The 18,005-nt window shown below is 43.8% G+C and overlaps 1 protein-coding gene across 2 annotated transcripts in view; it reads left to right on the top strand.

Moving 5' to 3' along the window:
* The first annotated feature begins 248 nt into the window (after nt 1–248).
* TAF3 (TATA-box binding protein associated factor 3) overlaps nt 249–18,005 on the top strand; it is a 158,764-nt gene continuing 141,007 nt past the window's right edge. For both annotated transcript variants that reach the window (XM_067469322.1, XM_067469321.1), the window contains exons 1-2: nt 249–541; nt 13,594–13,836. In XM_067469322.1, the coding sequence (XP_067325423.1) occupies nt 376–541; nt 13,594–13,836 (409 nt within the window). In that variant the 5' untranslated portion in view covers nt 249–375. The remainder of the gene's footprint in view (nt 542–13,593; nt 13,837–18,005) is intronic.

The raw sequence follows: 18,005 nt of genomic DNA, 5'->3' as shown, positions 1-18,005 counted from the left end.
CAATTCTAGTAGAATCAGAACGCTTGCGTCACTGATTCCCAAGTTCAAGACTTCAAATCCCAGAAGGCTGTTCTGCGTTGAACAATGAGAGAGGATTCTGGGAAATTGTGTCCAAAACAGAGGAGTGTGCTTCCCGCTCTGCCTTTTCTCTCCGGTCCAGGCCTGGATAGCGGATAGTGGAGCAATCGATGGAAAGCGCCTGTTTAGGGCGCCCGCTATCGACGCACTCTGGGCTCTGCGAGCGCTGCCTGCCGGCTGCCAAGGAAAGCCAAGATGGCGGCGGCGGTAGTAGCTGAGGCGGCGGGAGAAGCGGGCGCGGAGTGGAGGGCTCCCCGTGCTGTGAGGCCTCGGAGGCCGCAGTGAGGGAAGGAGAGGATGAGCGAGAGCTACTCGCGGTGGTTGCTGCGTGTGTCGGTGGCGCAGGTGTGCCAGGCGCTGGGCTGGGACTCCGTGCAGCTCTCCGCCTGCGACCTCCTCACCGACGTGCTCCAGAGGTACCTCCACGCCCTCGGACGAGGATGCCGGCGCTACTGCGAACTCTGTGAGTGAAGGGAGGGCCGCGGGGAGAGCCACGGGGTTGCCATGGAGAAGGGCAAAGGGCAAGGCGGAGTGTCATAGGGTTGCCATAGGAATGAGCAGAGGGCATGGGGTGGGAGGGCCTTGGGGTTGTCACAGTCAAAGATAGAGGGAATGGAGTTTCATAGGGTTGCCATAGGAATGAGCAGAGGGCATGGGGTGTGAGGGCCTTCAGGTTGTCATAATCATAGACAGAGGGAATGGAGAGTCAAAGGGTTGCCATAGAAAAGAGCAGAGGGCATGGAGTGGGAGAGCCTTGGGGATGTCATACTCAAAGACAGAGGGAATGGAGAGTCATAGGGTTGCCATAAAATGCGAAAGACTGCTCCAACTTCCGTACAGTGGCCCTTATTTCTCATGCCAGTAAGGTAATGCTCAAGATCCTGCAAGGAAGACTCCAGCAAGACATGGAGCGAGAGTTGCCAGATGTTCAAGTTGGGTTTAGAAAAGGCAGAGGAACGAGAGACCAGATTGCCATAATGGAGAAAGGCAGCGAGTTTCAGAAAAACATCTCTTTCTGCTTCATTGACTACTCTAAAGCCTTTGACTGTGTGGATCATAATAAATTGTGGCAAGTTCTTGGTGGGATGGGCATCCCAAGCCCCCTTCCCTCTCTCCTGAGGAATCTGTACAAGGACCAAGTAGCAACAGTCACAACTGACCACGGAACAACAGACTGGTTCAAGACTGGGAAAGGCGTACAGCAAGGCTGCAGACTCTCACCGAACCTTTTTAACTTGTATGCAGAACACATCATGCGATGTGCGGGGCTGGATGAATACAAAGCTGGGGTGAAAATTGCTGGAAGAAACATTAACAACCTCAGATATGCAGATGACACCACTCTGATGGCCGAAAGCGAGGAGGAGCTGAGGAGCCTTCCAATCAAGGTGAAAGAAGAAAGCGCAAAAGCCGGGTTGCAGCTAAATGTCAAAAAAACCAAGATTATGGCAACAAGAATGATTGACAACTGGAAAATAGAGGGAGAAACCGTGGAGGCTGTGACAGACTTTGTATTTCTAGGTGCAAAGATTACTGCAGATGCAGACTGTGGCCAGGAAATCAGAAGACGCTTACTTCTTGGGAGGAGAGCAATGTCCAGTCTCGATAAAATCGTAAAGAGCAGAGACATCAGACTGGCAACCAAGATCCACCTAGTCAAAGCCATGGTATTCCCTGTAGTAACGTACGGATGTGAGAGCTGGACCTTAGGGAAGGCTGAGCAAAGGAAGATCGATGCTTTTGAGCTGTGGTGTTGGAGAAAAGTTCTGAGAGTGCCTTGGACTGCAAGAAGATCCAACCAGTCCATCCTCCAGGAAATAAAGCCTGACTGCTCATTGGAGGGAAGGAGACTAGAGACAACGTTGAAGTACTTTGGCCACATCATGAGGAGACAGCAAAGCCTAGAGAAGACAATTATGCTGGGGAAAGTGGAAGGTAAAAGGAAGAGGGGCCGACCAAGGGCAAGATGGATGGATGGCATCCTTGAAGTGACAGGACTGACCTTGAAGGAGCTGGGGAGCTCTGGCGTGGGCTGGTCCATGAGGTCACGAAGAGTCGGAGACGACTGAACGAATGAACCTAGAAAAGAGCAGAGGGCATGGGGTGGGAGGGCCTTGAGGTTGTCATAGTCAAAGATAGAGGGAATGGAGAGTCATACAGTTGCCATTGAAATGAGCAGAGGGCATGGAGTGGGAGGGCCTTGGGTTGTCATAGTCAAAGATGGAGGGAATGGAGTGTCATAGGGTTGCCATAGAAATGAGCAGAGGGCATGGGGCGAGAGGGCCTTGGGGTTGTCATAAAGGTAGAGGGAATGGAGAGTTATTGGGTTGCCATAGAAATAGAAATGAGCCGAGGGCATGGGGTGGGAGGACCTTGGGGTTATCATAATCAAAAATAGAGGGAATAAAGTGTCATTGTGTTGCCATAGAAATGAGCAGAGGGCATGGGGTGGGAGGGCCTTGGGGTTATCATAATCAAAGATAGAGGGAATGGTGTCACGGAGTTGCCATAGAAATGAGCAGAGGGCTTGGAGTTGTAGGGCCTTGAGGTCATAATCAAGGATAGAGGGAATGAAGTGTCACAGGGTTGCCATAGAAAATAGCACAGGGCAAGGGGTGATTGGGCCTTGGGGTTGTCATAATCAAAGATAGAGGGAATGAAGTGTCACAGGGTTGCCATAGAAATGAGCAGAGGGCATGGGGTGGGAGGGCCTTGAGGTTGCCATAATCAAAGATAGAGGGAATGGAGTGTCACAGGGTTGCCATAGAAATGAGCAGAGGGCATGGGGTGGGAGGGCCTTGGTGTTGTCATAGTCAATGATAGAGGGAATGAAGTGTCATGGGGTTGCCATAGAAATGAGCAGAGGGCATGGGGTGGGAGGGCCTTGAGGTTGTCATAGTCAACGATAGAGTGAATGGGGAGTCATAGGGTTGCCATATTAATGAGGATTGGGAATGGGGTGAGAGGGCCTTGGGGTTGTCATAGTCAAAGATAGAGGAAATGGAGAGTCATAGGGTTGCCATAGATATGAGCCGAGGGCATGGGATGGGAGGGCCGTGGGGTTGTAATAGTGAAAAATAGAGGGAATGGAGAGGGAGAGTCATATGGCTGCCATGGAGTAGGGTAGAGGGCATGGAGAAGGGGAAGGCCTTGGGCTTGGAGCGGAAAAGTCATAGGGTTGCCATCAAGATAGCTAGAAGTAATGGAGGAGGGGGGCCTTGCGGTTTTCATATTGTTATAGGGAGTGGAAAGGGAGAGTCATAACGGTGCCTTGAGATGGCTAGAAGGCCTGGAGAAGGAGGGCCATGGTGTTGTCATAGTGGCATATAGAGGGAATGGAGAAGGAGAGTCATATGGTTGCCATGTATATGGGTAGAGGGCATGGGGGGGGGCTTGGGCTTGTCATATTGATAGAGGGAGTGGAGAGGGAGAGTCATAAGATTGCCTTAGAGATGGCTAGAAGGCATAGAGAAGGAGGGCCTTGGTGTTGTCATAGTCACAGATAGAGGAAACGGACAGGGAAAGCCATGGGTTGCCATCAAGATGAGTAAAAGGCATGGAGAAGGAGGGTCTTGTGGTTGTCATATTGATAGAGGGTGGGGACAGGGAGAGTCGTAAGGTTGCCATCAAGATAGTAGAGGGCATGGAGAAGGACAGCCTTGGGTTGTCATAGTGACATATAGAGGGAACAGAGAGGGAGAGTCATAATGTTGCCATGGAGAACAGTAGAGGCCATGGAAAAGGGGGACCTTGAGGTTATTGTAATCACAGATATAAGGAATGGGGAGTGAGAGTCATAGGGCTACCATCAAGATAGGTAAAAGGCATGGAGAAAGAGGGCCTTGGGGTTTTCATATCAATAGAGGGAGGGGAGAGGGAAAGTCATAAGTTTGCCATCAAGATGGGTAGAAGGCATGGAGAAAGAGGGCAGTGAGGTTACCAAGATAGAGGGAATGGAGAAGAAGAGTCATAGGTTACCATGGAGATGGGTAGAAGGCATGGGGGAGCACCTTGGGCTTGTCATAGTTATAGACAGAGGGAATGGAGAGGGCGAGTCATAGTGTTGCCATCACATGGGTAGAATGCATGGAGAAAGTGGTCCTTGGTGTTGTCATAGTGGCAGGTGAAATGGAGAGGGAGAGTCATAGGGTTGTCATCAAGATGGGTAGTAGGCATGGGGAAGGAGGGCCGTTGGGTTGTCATAGTCACAGATAGAGAGAATGGAGAGGTAGAGTCATAGCATTGACATGGAGATAGGTAGAGGGCATGGAGAAAGGGGGCCTTGGTGTTGTCGTAGTGGCAGGTGGAATGGCGAGGGAGAGTCATAGGGTTGCCATCAAGATGGGTAGAAGGCATGGAGAAAGAGGCTTGTCATAGTGACATATAGAGGGAATAAGATCTACAGAGATTCTTGCAGGAACACCTCAGCAAGCGAGAGTCCAAAAGTGGCAGGAACTCTAATCAGTAGCTGATACCTGATGAGAAATTCCCTCCTGGGTACACAGAAGACTGGGCGATTTGAAAGGTGCTGAACTGACTGCACTCTGGTACCACAAGATGCAGAGCCAACTTAAGAAATGGGGCTATAAAGTGGAGTCCCCAACGTGCAAGTGTGTTAGCGCAGCAATTAAAATATACATATGTTGTTGTTGTTCATTTGTTCAGTCGTCTCCGAGTCTTCGTGACCTCATGGACCAGCCCACGCCAGAGCTCCCTGTCGGCCGTCACCACCCCAGCTCCTTCAAGGTCAGTCCAGTCACTTCAGGGATGCCATCCATCCATCCTTTAATATACATATATTAAAGGAGAATTAAGTATAAACAGTATTAAAACATTCACAGTTAAAACCATTCAAATATATTTGATTCATATTCAAAACTAAAACCACAGCACCCCTGAATTGCTATTTAAATCCTTCATCTTTCAAAGCCTGCCTGAATAGAAAGGTTTAGCCTGCTGCCAGAAGGACAGCAGAGAGGGGGCCATTCTGGCTTCCCTGGGCAGAGAGTTCCAGAATCATGGGGCAGTCACAAAGAAGGCCATCTTGTTCTCACCAACTGAGCTTGGGATGGAGGTGGGATCGAGAGAAGGCCCTCTCCTGATATCGCAGGGCCCGAGTAGGTTCATACAAGGGGATATGGCTTGGACCTGAACCATCAGAAATGGAGAGAGAGAGTCATAGGGTTACCATAGAAATGGGCAGGGGCATAGAGAAAGAGGGCCTTGGGGTTGTCATAGTGACATAGAGAGGGAGTGGAGAAGGAGAGTAGTAGGATTGCCATCCAGATGGGTAGAAGGCATGGAGAAGGAGGGCCATGGGGTTGTCACAGTGACAGTTAGGACATAGAGTGAGAGTCATAGGATTGCCATTGAGATGGATAGGGAGGATGGGGTACCAGGGCTATGGAGTTGCCATAATAAGGAGGTAGGTTGCCCTAGCGATTATGTGGTAATGGAGCAGGAGAGACATGGGGAATGGAAATGCAGTCAAGAGGTTGTTATTCCCCACTGGTAGGGGAATCAGAAGGGACTACGAATAGTCATGAGGTTGCCTTAGAGAAGGGTGGAATGGGGAGAGAAGACCATAGGATTGGCACAGAGTTGGAGAAGAACAGTTCAAGATGCTCTCTATGGGGTATGTCCATGGGATTGCCATAGTGAAGGCTAGGGGGAATGAAAAAAGAGAGTCAAGGGGTTGGTATCGTAGTGGGTAGGGGGAATTGGGAAGAGTGACGGGTTGCCATAACAGATAGGGAGTATCTGAGCTATGGAGTTATCATCATGGGGAGGGAAAGCCACAGGGTTGCTGTAGTGATGATGAGGAAAGGGGTGGAGAGGGAGAACCATGTAGTTGAAGGAGAGCAAAGAAGAGACTCTCTGTGGGGACATATGTTGATTGGAATGGAGATGCCATGGGGTGGCCATAGTGAGGGATTGGGTGAATAAAGATGTAGAACCATGGGTTTGCCCTAGAGATGGATGGCGTGAATGAAGTATGAGAGTGATGGAGAGGGAGAGCCATGGGATTGTTCTTATAATGGGTAGGGGACAAGGAGAGGGGAACCATGGGGTCAATAGAAAGATGGATAGGGGGAATGGAGATGCAGAGTCAAGAGGTTGTTATTGCAGTGGGTAGGGGGAATTGGAGGGAAGAACTATGGATAGTCATGAGGTTGCTTTAGAGACGTGTGAATTGTGTTGAAGAGCTATGGGGTTGTCTTAATTGGGAGGGAAAATTATGGGAATGTCATAATGGGGAGGGAAAGTTATTGGGCTGCCAAATGTATGAATATAATTTATTTATCTTGTCAGGAGCGAACCAAAACAGTTGTATTGCATTAAAAACAAACAAACAAACAAAACACTAAGCTTGCAGACTTGGTATTCTATTAGATGTCCTTTGACCAGTAGCTGGCCACTTGGAGTGCCTCTGGTGTTGCTGCAAGAAGGTCCTCCATTGTGCATATGGCAGGGCTCAGGTTGCATTGCAGTAGATGGTCTGTGGTTTGCTCTTTTCCACACTTGTATGTCGTGGATTCCACTTCGTAGCCCCATTTCTTGGCTCTGCATCTCGTGGTGCCAGAGTGCAGTCTGTTCAGCGCCTTCCAAGTTGCCCAGTTTTCTGTGTGCCCAGGAGGGAGTCTCTCATTTGGTGTCAGCCATTGATTGAGGTTCTGAGTTTGAGCCTGAATTATGAATAGGGTGCACCCACACTGTTGAACAAGAACCTATCTTGTTCAACTCCAGCCACATATATATGAATGAATGAATGAATGAATGAGAGACTGGAGTTACACATAAAAATGTACCTGTTCTGATGTTCAAACAGATTCAACAAGCATTGTTGAAGGCTTTCATGGCCGGGCTGCATGGCTGTATTCCAGAAGCATTCTCTCCTGATGCTTCACCCACGTCTATGACAGGCATCCTCAGAGATTGTGAGATCTGTTGGGAACTAGGCACAGATATTCCACATATCTGTGGAATATCAAAGGTGGGAGATAGAACTCTTGTCTGTTTGAGGCAAGTGTGAATTCAACAAAAACAAACCTTCAGAACCAATCTTGTTCATAACTTGGAGACAACCCGTATTTAATATAGACCTTCAGGTGCAATGAAAAGCTATGTGCCCACAGTTCTGAGATACACTTTACAAATACTGTGGGGTATGGGTTGAGCTGAGTCTCTTTGAAAGCAAAATATCATGCCCTTGGTTGGTTTGAGTGTTTTTAAGAGAGAAAAAGCAGGATATAAGTAGTAATAATAACACAGACTGGTTCAAGATTAGGAAAGGCGTACGGCAGGGTTGTATACTCTCACCCAACCTATTCTACTTGTATGCAGAACACATCATGTGATGTGCGGGGCTTGATGAATGCAAGGCTGGGGTAAAATTTGCTAGAAGAAACATTAACAACCTTAGATATGCAGAGGACACCACTATGATGGCCGAAAGCGAGGAGGAGCTGAGGAGCCTTCTAATCAAGGTGAAAGAAGAAAGTGCAAAAGCTGGGTTGCAGCTAAACATAAAAAAACAACAACACAAGATTATAGCAACAATAATTATTGATAACTGGCAAATAGAGAAAACATGGAGGAAGGGGACAAACTCTGTATTTCTAGGTGCAAAGATTACTGCAGACGCAGACTGCAGCCAGGAAGTCAGAAGACGCTTACTTCTTGGGAGGAGAGTAATGTCCAGTCTCGATAAAATAGTAAAGAGTAGAGACATCAGACTGGCAAAAAAGATCCGCCTAGTCAAAGCCATGGTATTCCCTATAGTAACCTACGGATGTGAGAGCTGGACCATAAGGAAGGCTGAGCAAAGGAAGATAGATGCTTTTCAATTGTGGTGTTGGAGGAAAGTTCTGAGAGTGCCTTGGAGCGCGAGAAGATCCAGCCAGTCCATACTTCAGGAAATAAAGCCCGACTGCTCATTTGAGGGAAGGATAGTAGAGGCAACGATGAACTACTTTGGCCACATCATGGGAAGACAGGAAAGCTTAGAGAAGACAATGATGCTTGGGAAGAATTTATTTATTTATTTATTTAATCATTTCATACGCTTCTACCCCGCCCTTCTCCCCACAAGGGGGACTCAGGGCGGCATCACATAGGCATCAGTGATGCTTACAACATAAATATCATAAGAATAACAGTTAAAACAGTAAAAACATTTTAAAACATTGTACAAATCAACCAATAAATTCATTTAACAATAATATTAGCATTCCAGTAAAAGCAAAAATCAAGCCGGGGAATCCAATATTGCAAACCCAAAGTTCCTTTTCCTATTGTCACTATCATCTAATCAAACACCTGGCCCCAGAGCCATGTCTTCAGTTGTCTTCTAAAGGACAGGAGGGAGGTGGCCAACCTGATGTCTTTAGGGAGGGAATTCCACAGACGGGAGCCACTGCAGAGAAGGTGGGATCGAGAGCAGGGCCTCTCCTGATGATCTTAAGCTTCGTGATGGTTCATAGCAGGAGATACGTTCGGACAATTAATCTGGACCAGAACCATTCAGGGCTTTAAAAGTGAAAACCAGCACTTTGAATTGTGGCCGGAAGCTAATCGGCAGCCAGTGGAGCCGACGCAACAAAGGAGTAGTACACTCTCTGTACGCTGCTCCAGTTAACAACCTGGCTGCTGACCGCTGGACTAATTGAAGCTTCTGAGAAGTTTTCAAAGGCAGCCCCACATAGAGAGCATTGCAGTAGTCTATTCGGGATGTAACCAGAGCGTGGACCATCGTGGCCAAGTCAGACTTTCCAAGGAACGGGCGCAGCTGGCGCACAAGTTTTAATTGTTCAAAAGCTGTTCCGGCCACCGCCAAGACAATAAAGCAGTATTTTAACTAGAAGTAATGGTTGTCATCCCTATAGGTGTATAGGGGCGGGAGGTTTAGCACAGCTGGTAAATCATCAGCTATTATAAGATCTATCAACCAAAAGGTTGCAAGTTCAAAGCCCCAGGTTGGTGTGAGCTGCCAACTGTCAGCCTAGCTCATTGTCTACCTAAGAAATTCAAAAACAGCTTTAGCTGTGATTAGAGAAATTAGATATCACTAAAAAAAGTGGGTGAGGTGTTTTACAACGCCAAAAAAGAAAGAAGAACAGAAAATGCCGAGTGACCAAAAGGAAGGAGGAAGTCCTGACGGCTCTTTGACAATGAAGATGGAGCACAGCACCCCCTGGACACGAGCCCAACCTTCCATGGCACCAAAAACAGCTGGACACTGAGTCGAAACAAACCACCTCCTTCTGTTCTGACTGTGTATTGTCTATACAAAGTGGCATTGAATGATCCGCCCTGAGAAGGGCAGAATATAAATAAAGTGTTGTTGTTGTTGTTGTTGTTGTTATTATTATTATTATTATTATTATTATTATTATTATTATTATTAAATTAAGGTATAGCCAGGGTTAGAAAACGCATTGCCTTCTAGATGTTAATGAATTACAGCTTCTCCGATCTTTGAGCAAAGGTGGTTAGGAGTGGGAGAAATTTCAGTCAATAAATCAACTGAATCACCATATATTCTACTGATTTAGTATAAATATTGGATTTAATGAGGGATCAGTGTGTGGGAAGTGAGAAAAGTAGATTGTCAGAATGACTGAGAAGGGGATGTTCAATAACACTGGAGAAAGCACAAAATTAATTTGGTTTGGGCTATGTAAAAATAGCAATAGTATTTGCACTTCCAGTTGTGATGCAGTGCATGATAGCTATTCAGTTGGACTTTGAAGATGAGAGATGGTCTCTCACCTGTGATGTGCAGGTTCTGTAATGAGCACAAATCTTGACACACTGCCAGAGCCATTGGGCACTGGACGTATGTGTTGTGCCATAGAGTGGGAAGAATGAACTGTTAATAATAGCCAGGGATAGAGTTCCCTCTGGCGGCGGCCCTGGAGATTAGCAAGACTGTTGTGCAAGTGTGTGGAAGGAAGAAAACCAGCTGGGCTGACTCTTGCCTTGTGCAATTTGTTGCATGGGATTAGTGGAGCAGACAACAGCACTCAAAATAGGGAAGAATCCAATAAAATTGTTGAAGGGTTCGATGAATTCAGGGTAAACAACTGGAATCAGCTGTCACTTTATGTTAAGGTAAAGGAATAAAAGGGGATTGCTATAGAATGAAAATTGGCTTGTGCTACTGTGGAGTAAGCAACTGGTACAGATAGGCATTTTATGTAAAGATAAGGGAGTATTAAAACAGCTTAATGTGGAATAGTATTAGAAATGCAAAAGAACATTTATGGGATTAGCCTTACTATCGTGTTTATTTCAACATTTTAGTAAATTTGAGAACAATTTATCTAGAGCACAAAATAATCAGTTTGTGATATACTATAGTAGTGTCACCTCTCCCCCTTCTTTAACTGGTCTTCTCTTTGTATTGTCGAAGACTTTCATGGCTGGAATCACTGGGTTGTTGTAGGTTTTTTCGGGCTATATGGCCATGTTCTAGAGGCATTTTCTCCTGATGTTTCACCTGCATCTATGGCAAGCATCCTCAGAGGTAATGAGGTCTGTTGGAACTAGTAAAAAGGGTTTATATATCTGTGAAATGACCAGGGTGGGACAAGGGACTCTTGTCTGTTTGAGCTAGGTGTGAATGTTTCAACTGACCACCTTGATCATTGCCTGGGGCAATCTTTTGTTGAGAGGTGATTAGATGTCCTTGTTTGTTTCCTCTCTGTTGTTGTGCTGTTCTAATTTTAGAGGGTTTTAGAGCCAGATTTTGTTCATTTCCATGGTTTCCTCCTTTCTGTTGAAATTGTCCACATGCTTGTAGATTTCAATGGCTTCTCTGTATAGTCTGACATGGTGGTTGTGAGAGTGGTCCAGCATTTCTGTGTTCTCAAATAATATGCTGTGTCCAGGTTGGTTCATCAGGTGCTCTGCTATGGGTGACCTCTCTGGCTGAAGTAATCTGCAGTGCCTTTCCTGTTCCTTGATTCGTGTTTGGGCAATGCTGCTGCGTTTGGTGGTCCCTATGTAGACTTGTCCACAGCTGCATGTCCTTTGCTGAACGTAGAATTTGTTGGAACGTAGCATTTGTTGAATCCAACAAATGATTCATTCAGCAAAGGACAAGAGGGATCCTCTCACTTCTGCAGGAGTCTACTGTATACCATGCAGCAGTGGACAAGTCTACATAGGGACCACCAAACGCAGCATTGCCCCAAACACGAATCAAGGAACATTGATGGTCTTTCCACGCTGGTCTTTCCACAGATATATAAACCCATTTTCCTAGTTCCAACAGACCTCACTACCTCTGAGGATGCTTGCCATAGATGCAGGCGAAACGTCAGGAGAAAATGCCTCTAGAACATGAAAAAACCTACAACAACCCTGTTCTTCTCTTCTTCTGATAAAGGAGATATCTTTTGGTTTAGTCTGGGAATGGTTAGCAAGAAGCCATGAAGAAGAACTATTGCTTAAAGATAAAATATATCCTTTGTATGTCATAGGTCTTGAGTTTTATCTCTGGCAGCTCTAGTTGGAAAGATCTGGCATAGGATAAGAAAGGCCCTTTGAGACCTAGAGAAACAGATCTATTCTATCCACAGCAGATCAAAAATATATAATAAATTAGATCACTAGTTCATAGAATCATAGAATCCTAGAGTTGGAAGAGACTTCGTGGGCCATCCAGTCCAACCCCCTGCCAAGAAACAGGGAAATCCCATTCAAAGCATCCCTGACAGATGGCCATCCAGCTTCTGTTTAAAAGCCTCCAAAGAAGGAGCCTCCACGACACTCCAGGGCAGAGAATTCCACTGCTGAACAGCTATCACTGTCAAGAAGTTCTTCCTAATGTTTAGGTGGAATCTCCTTTCCTGTCGTTTGAAGCGTCCTAGTCTCTAGGGCGGCAGCAAACAAGCCTTCTCCCTCTTCCACATATTTAAATATACGTATTTTTATAAGAATTATGACGCAGATTCCACTATCTGCAGGTGTTTATTCAAAATCTTGATGTATTATAGCTGAACAAAATCCCTCTGTTGTCAATATCACATGAGGTGCATCTACACTGAAATAAATGCAATTTGATACCACTTTAACTGTCATGGCTCAATGCTGTGGATCATGGGAGTTGCAGTTTGGTGAAACACCAGGACTCTTTTGTATAGAAAGACCTTATAAAACTACAAGTCCCATGATTCCATAGCATTGAGCTGTGGCTGTTAAAGTGGTGCCAAGTTGCATTATTTTACAATGTAGATTCACCCAGGGAGTTGGATAACAATGTTGTTGCATCCTTTGTCTGCTTCCCATCAAGATGGGGTCCCCATTACATAGTCACCTGATCATGTAAAGGTCTCAGGCATTGGGAGCTATAGTCTTGAGAGCTGGCTTCCTCTTTCAATATTTTCTCCCAGCACATGGATAAAGACAAGCTGGCCTTTTTCTTCCATTCTAAATGGAGCTGAAATGTCTGAATAAGGCTATTGTATGGAAGACTACCTGGGGAAAAACAGCTAATTGCCAACCTGCTATCAGATTCCAAATAGCAGTGATAAGAAGCATTTTATATATATTAAAATACCACCTTGGCTCATAGCAGTCTAATTTTCTGGAGCTGTTTCCTTGACTGTTTGAGGAATGCTGATTACTTATATAAACACAGCCTCATGGGCAACTTAACACATGCCATGACAGTGAGATGCACATCTCATATTCTGGCAACCAAGCTCACTGGTCAAGGAATCGTGGTGGAAAACTGGTTGGAAAAAGGAGGACTGCAAAGTCTCCCTCAATCCTTCCTTGTCCTCTTTACTCACCACAGTTATCATGGCCTAAGTCAGTGATGGGCAACCTTTTGAACTTGGTGTGTCAAAATTTGCCAAAAACGTGAGCATAACTTGGGTGGAGTGTCACTTTGTGAAAACAAACAAACATAATTTTGCAATATTTATAGTTTAAATAAGAAAAATGTATAATCCATGCTGAGTTATGGAGTGAACAATGCTCAAATGTGCAGATGTTAAATTTGTAGAGCCTTTTACAAATTTAAGGATGGAATTAGATTGGCTGTTATAAGGTGTATTTCGCTGTATGTGGCTGCATGTGTCTGCGTGTCATCAAAAATAGCCATGCGTGTCAGTGCTGACACGCATGTCATAGGTTCACCATCACAGGCCTAAGTGTATCTAGCTGAACACAGGAAAATAATTCTGCTTGGGGGATTCTTGTCCATTTAAATTTAAAGTGAGTCCATATAAGTATGGTCTTGTCAGTATGCTTTTTAATGATGAAACTAAAATTGGAGAAGCCAGCCACATTATGAGTAGCCCAGCATTCAGATTTTAGGTTATAGTTTTGTGGGCCTGAAGAAACTTTTTTTGTCATCATAGTCAAATGTTGCACACCCAAGCAATGAGGTATCTGGGACTTATTTTCTAATAGTAATTTATTGCTTTCCTAAAAAAATAAACAATGCTTGTATCTGACCTGTCAGATAATTTTTTTTCTTATTAATATTTATTTTTGTTCCAGATGGCCGGACAGATCCAATTTTGGAGGATGTAGGTGAAGCCTTCAAGCTTATGGGGGTTAACCTGCATGAACTGGAAGATTACATACTCAATATTGAACCTGTTACTTTTGCACATCAAATCCCCTCGTTTCCTGTCAGCAAGAATAATGTCTTGCAGTTCCCCCAGCCTGGAAGCAAAGATGCAGAAGAGAGGAAAGAATATATCCCTGATTACTTGCCACCCATTGTCTCCTCTCAAGAAGGTAGGGAATTAATCATTTCTCTGTTTTGTTTTTATCTATTTTTTTCTTGAGCTGTAATGTGTGCATTTGTATTTAGGCACCTCTAATTCTCTCTGTAATATCATATATATGCACCAACAGGGTCAGATCAAGAATATGTTCCTGGTTTTGACTTCTAGTAGTTTTTCAGATAATTTTGTTGAAATAACGTTTAGTGGTTGGCAGAAGTCTATTTTTTTGTTCTCATTTGGTTACAATATTAATAAATAAAGTAAATATTTAAGTACTGAATGTCTTTGGATCTTAATTGTTTATCTTTTGCATATATATGAGTTTGGGCGAGTCACATTTCATTATCTTTTTGCCATCTGCAAAATATTTGAAGTTTAGAAGCATTGCAAAGACGCTCCTGAGGGAAAAATGCTGTGCGTTAAAAAATATCCCTGTGATGTTCAGTGCAGTTTGACATTTAATTATATTAGGGCATTTGTTAGTGAATCAAGTTCTGACACACAAAATGCCTTAGATTAACAGGGTAGTATCTGTGTTTTGATGTATGGAAAAACAATGTGGATTTCTTTTGTTTGTTTGCTTTTGTGGTGTTCTTTCAGGATGCTAAAAATAGGCAGATTTGTTCTTGTTATGTTCCTCCATATTTTTCTAAATTTATGTCTAGAATTATTCAGAAGAGTTTGCCTTTCACCAAGGCTGAAAAGGTGTGACTTTTCCAAGGTCGCAAGTGAGTTTCAATGTCAGGGCTCCTGGAGTCCTCATCCAACCCTCAAACAACTGCAAAATTTTGGTGCTTCAAATATGCAAGTGAACTAGCAAAAATGTAATGCCAGCTCATGACTCCTTCGACATTTAGTCGGGAATACTTCAGAGAACTATGTCTCTGAACATCTGAATTTTACAATGGATATCTACTTTATGTAATTGTGGATAAATGGATAGCCAGCATGGTGTAGTGGTTTCACTGCTGGACTCTGACTCTGGAGAACAGAGTTTGAAGCTAGGTTCTTGTGGGTTTTTTTGGGCTATATGGCCATGTTCTAGAGGCATTTCTCCTGACGTTTCGCCTGCATCTATGGCAAGCATCCTCTGAGGATGCAGGCGAAACGTCAGGAGAAATGCCTCTAGAACATGGCCATATAGCCCGAAAAAACCCACAAGAACCTAGTGATTCCAGCCATGAAAGCCTTCGACAATACAGAGTTTGAAGCCTTGCTGAACCATGGAAACCCAGTGGTTGACCTTGGACATGTTAACTCTCTCAGCCAAAAAGGAAGTCAATGACAAATCTCCTCTGAAGAAATCCCACACAGAAAGCCCCATGATAGGTTCACCTTAGGGTTGCTGTATGTTGGAAATGTATTGAAAGCACGCTGTTACATAAAGATAAAGTGGTGGAAATAATACTAATATCAAGAAGGGATAAAGATCCCTGGATTACTGATACAATCATAGAACTACATGGGATATTGGCTGGCAGCTTTGCGGTCTATGAAATATTTTCAACATGTGAATAAATGTTGAAATATGCTTTAAAATGTGTCTTTCATAGTTGAGCTTAAGGGAAACCCTACATTTTTAGGTAATATGCGTAATGTGGGTAAATGCTCATCTCTGTTTTATTCAATTAGTAGTGGAGTGTATTTCAGCATACACTCCCAGGACACAATGCAATTAAAAGAATAAAACAGAACAATAAAAGTACTGAGGAGCAGCATAGCTGAACTGTAAAACAGTAGTTAAAAGCATTCTGTGCTATGGTAAATGCTTGGACAAATACAGCGGTCTTTCCACTTCATCACACAAGGGAAAAAATCCACTTTAAATCTGGTTTCTGCCTCCTGCAGAATTCTGGGTTTGTAGTTTAGTGAGGCTGTTAAAAGTTCCTCCCTAAACTACAAACCCTAGAATTCTGCAGGAGACAGAAACTTGATTTTAAGTGGATTTTTTCTCTATAGTATGATGGGGCCCTTTACCGGGCATTAGAAAGACATAGTCCTTGGCACCAAGCATGCTGCCCTAGGGAGGGTTTTGTTCCCCAAAAGTACAACACCAAGATTTTAAAAAATACAACATCTTGTCTGGTCAGAACCCACCTAACCTAAAATTGAAGTTGATAATCAGAAAAAAGCCTGTAATTAAGATCACAAGCTTTGGGCAAATGTTTATGATAGAAGGTAATTCTTCAGGTAGTCAGCTCCTGAGCAATCAGCACTTAGTATTGTGTTCCAAAATAGATCAGCTGTTGTTACAAGCTGTTTTAAGAACTGTGGAGAGATGTCTATAGCTGATCCCAGCTAGTCACCTAGCAACCGCATTGTTTACTAACTGAAGTTTCTGAAAAGTTTTCAAAAGCATCCATCCCCACATACAATGCATTACAAATCGACAATCAAAAGGTTTTGGTGTAGAAAATTGTGGGTTTAGATATGTGTGTGTGTGTGTGTGTTTGGAACTCATTGTTTTTAAAATTGTCATTTTGCATATTCTCTTTGTTCTCAGATTAAAATATGTTGATCTCCAAGAGATTTATTTTATTTTTCAAAAAATGATTAAAACAGTAAACATGAATTAAACAATCCTATGAGTAGCATAGGATTGTTTAAATCAAGATTTACTGAGAACCTTCCTCCGAGGCTGAAAGAGTCTCAGCTAATGTGGTTCCATGGATGAGCAGAGTCATAATCCAGTGCAAACCAATACACTATGAAGGCACATTACATCATATGATGTTTCGTTTCCTTCTCTACTTGGAAAGATCAGGGGGAAAAATTGTTGTTTTCCCAGAAGGGGGTCTCTTTTTCCCTTATTACATTAAAGCGGCTCATATTACTTGAAAAAGAAATTAATAGCAAGTACAGTGGAGGACATATTTTGCCAGATGTAGTTAAAAAAACCAAAAAAAAACCAAAACAAAAAACCACTGGTCCCAGTCCCATGGATATGGAGATCTTGCTGTATCTATTTCTAGGATGTAATTCAGAGACCATAATCTGTGATCTTGGAAGGCCTATCTGGCCACCATTTCATAATTTATTAGGATGAACTATTAACTTGTTAATTTTAGTATTTTATTTATCATGTCAGAAGAAAACTGAGAGTACAGTTAAAATGCATTTAAAAACACAAACAAAGTTTTAAAAAAGAACTTGGCATTAAGCTAAAAGTCCTTTGACCAGAAACTGGTCACTTGGAGTGCCTCTGGTGTCGCTGTAAGAAGGTCCTCCATTGTGCATGTGGCAGGGTTCAGGTTGCATTGTAGTAGATTGTCTGTGGTTTGCTCTTCTGCACACTCGTATGTCATGGACTCCACGTTGTATCCCCATTTCTTAAGGCTAGCTCTGCATCTTGTGGCGCCAGAACACAGTCTGTTCAGCGCCTTCCAGGTTGTTCACTCTTCCGTGTGCCCAGGAGGTAGTTTCTCATCCGGTCTCAGCCACTGATTGAGGCTCCGGGTTTTAGCCTGCCACTTTTGGACTCTTGTTTGCTGAGGTGTTCCTGCTAGTATCTCTGTAGGAAGCTGTTTCTTGTTTCAAGGTGTTGGCATGATGGCTGATATCTGAACAGAAGATGGACCGAAGATGTCAATTGCAACATTTTAATATTACAAAGAAATAAAACATATTTCCTTGTTGACTTTTTTCCACACTGTGCATACATTTCGTCTCTTATTTCATCTGCCGCCCCCAAAAGACAGAGACATGTCAATTAGATGACTCTCTCTTTTTATAATAGTTTCCCCCTTCCTAGCATAATTAGCCCTCCAAGTTGAGTACCACAATTCTTGTACTTTCAAAAACACACATTGTGACCAGGCTTGATACCCCCAGTCCATCAGAAGGAAGAGCACTCTCCTTTCTAATTATCATATTTAGCCCATCGCCAGCTTAAGCAGATGCTAAGTATGTCCTCCTGACTGGTATGGAGGACAGATAATAGGATCTAGAAGATTAAGAAGATGGCCAAAAAGACTCAGACAAGGGTGATGCAAAGGTTATTGAGCACATATCCTCCAAAGGGTATGCTGGATCTGAACTGTTGGACAGCCAGGTTTTTCTGTTGTTTTCTCCCTGAGACTGAAATAGAGCATTTCCCATCTTGGTTCAGTTCTGACGATAGCATTGAAGTTTAAGAATTTGGGAACATCTTGAGAAACTGATATATATAGTGCTTCATCA

The sequence above is a fragment of the Anolis sagrei genome, chromosome 5 (genome assembly GCF_037176765.1).
Source record: "Anolis sagrei isolate rAnoSag1 chromosome 5, rAnoSag1.mat, whole genome shotgun sequence".
NCBI classification, from domain to species: domain Eukaryota; kingdom Metazoa; phylum Chordata; class Lepidosauria; order Squamata; family Dactyloidae; genus Anolis; species Anolis sagrei.
The sequence above is the reverse complement of the archived record's forward strand: the minus strand, read 5'-3'. Positions and strand labels throughout refer to the sequence as shown.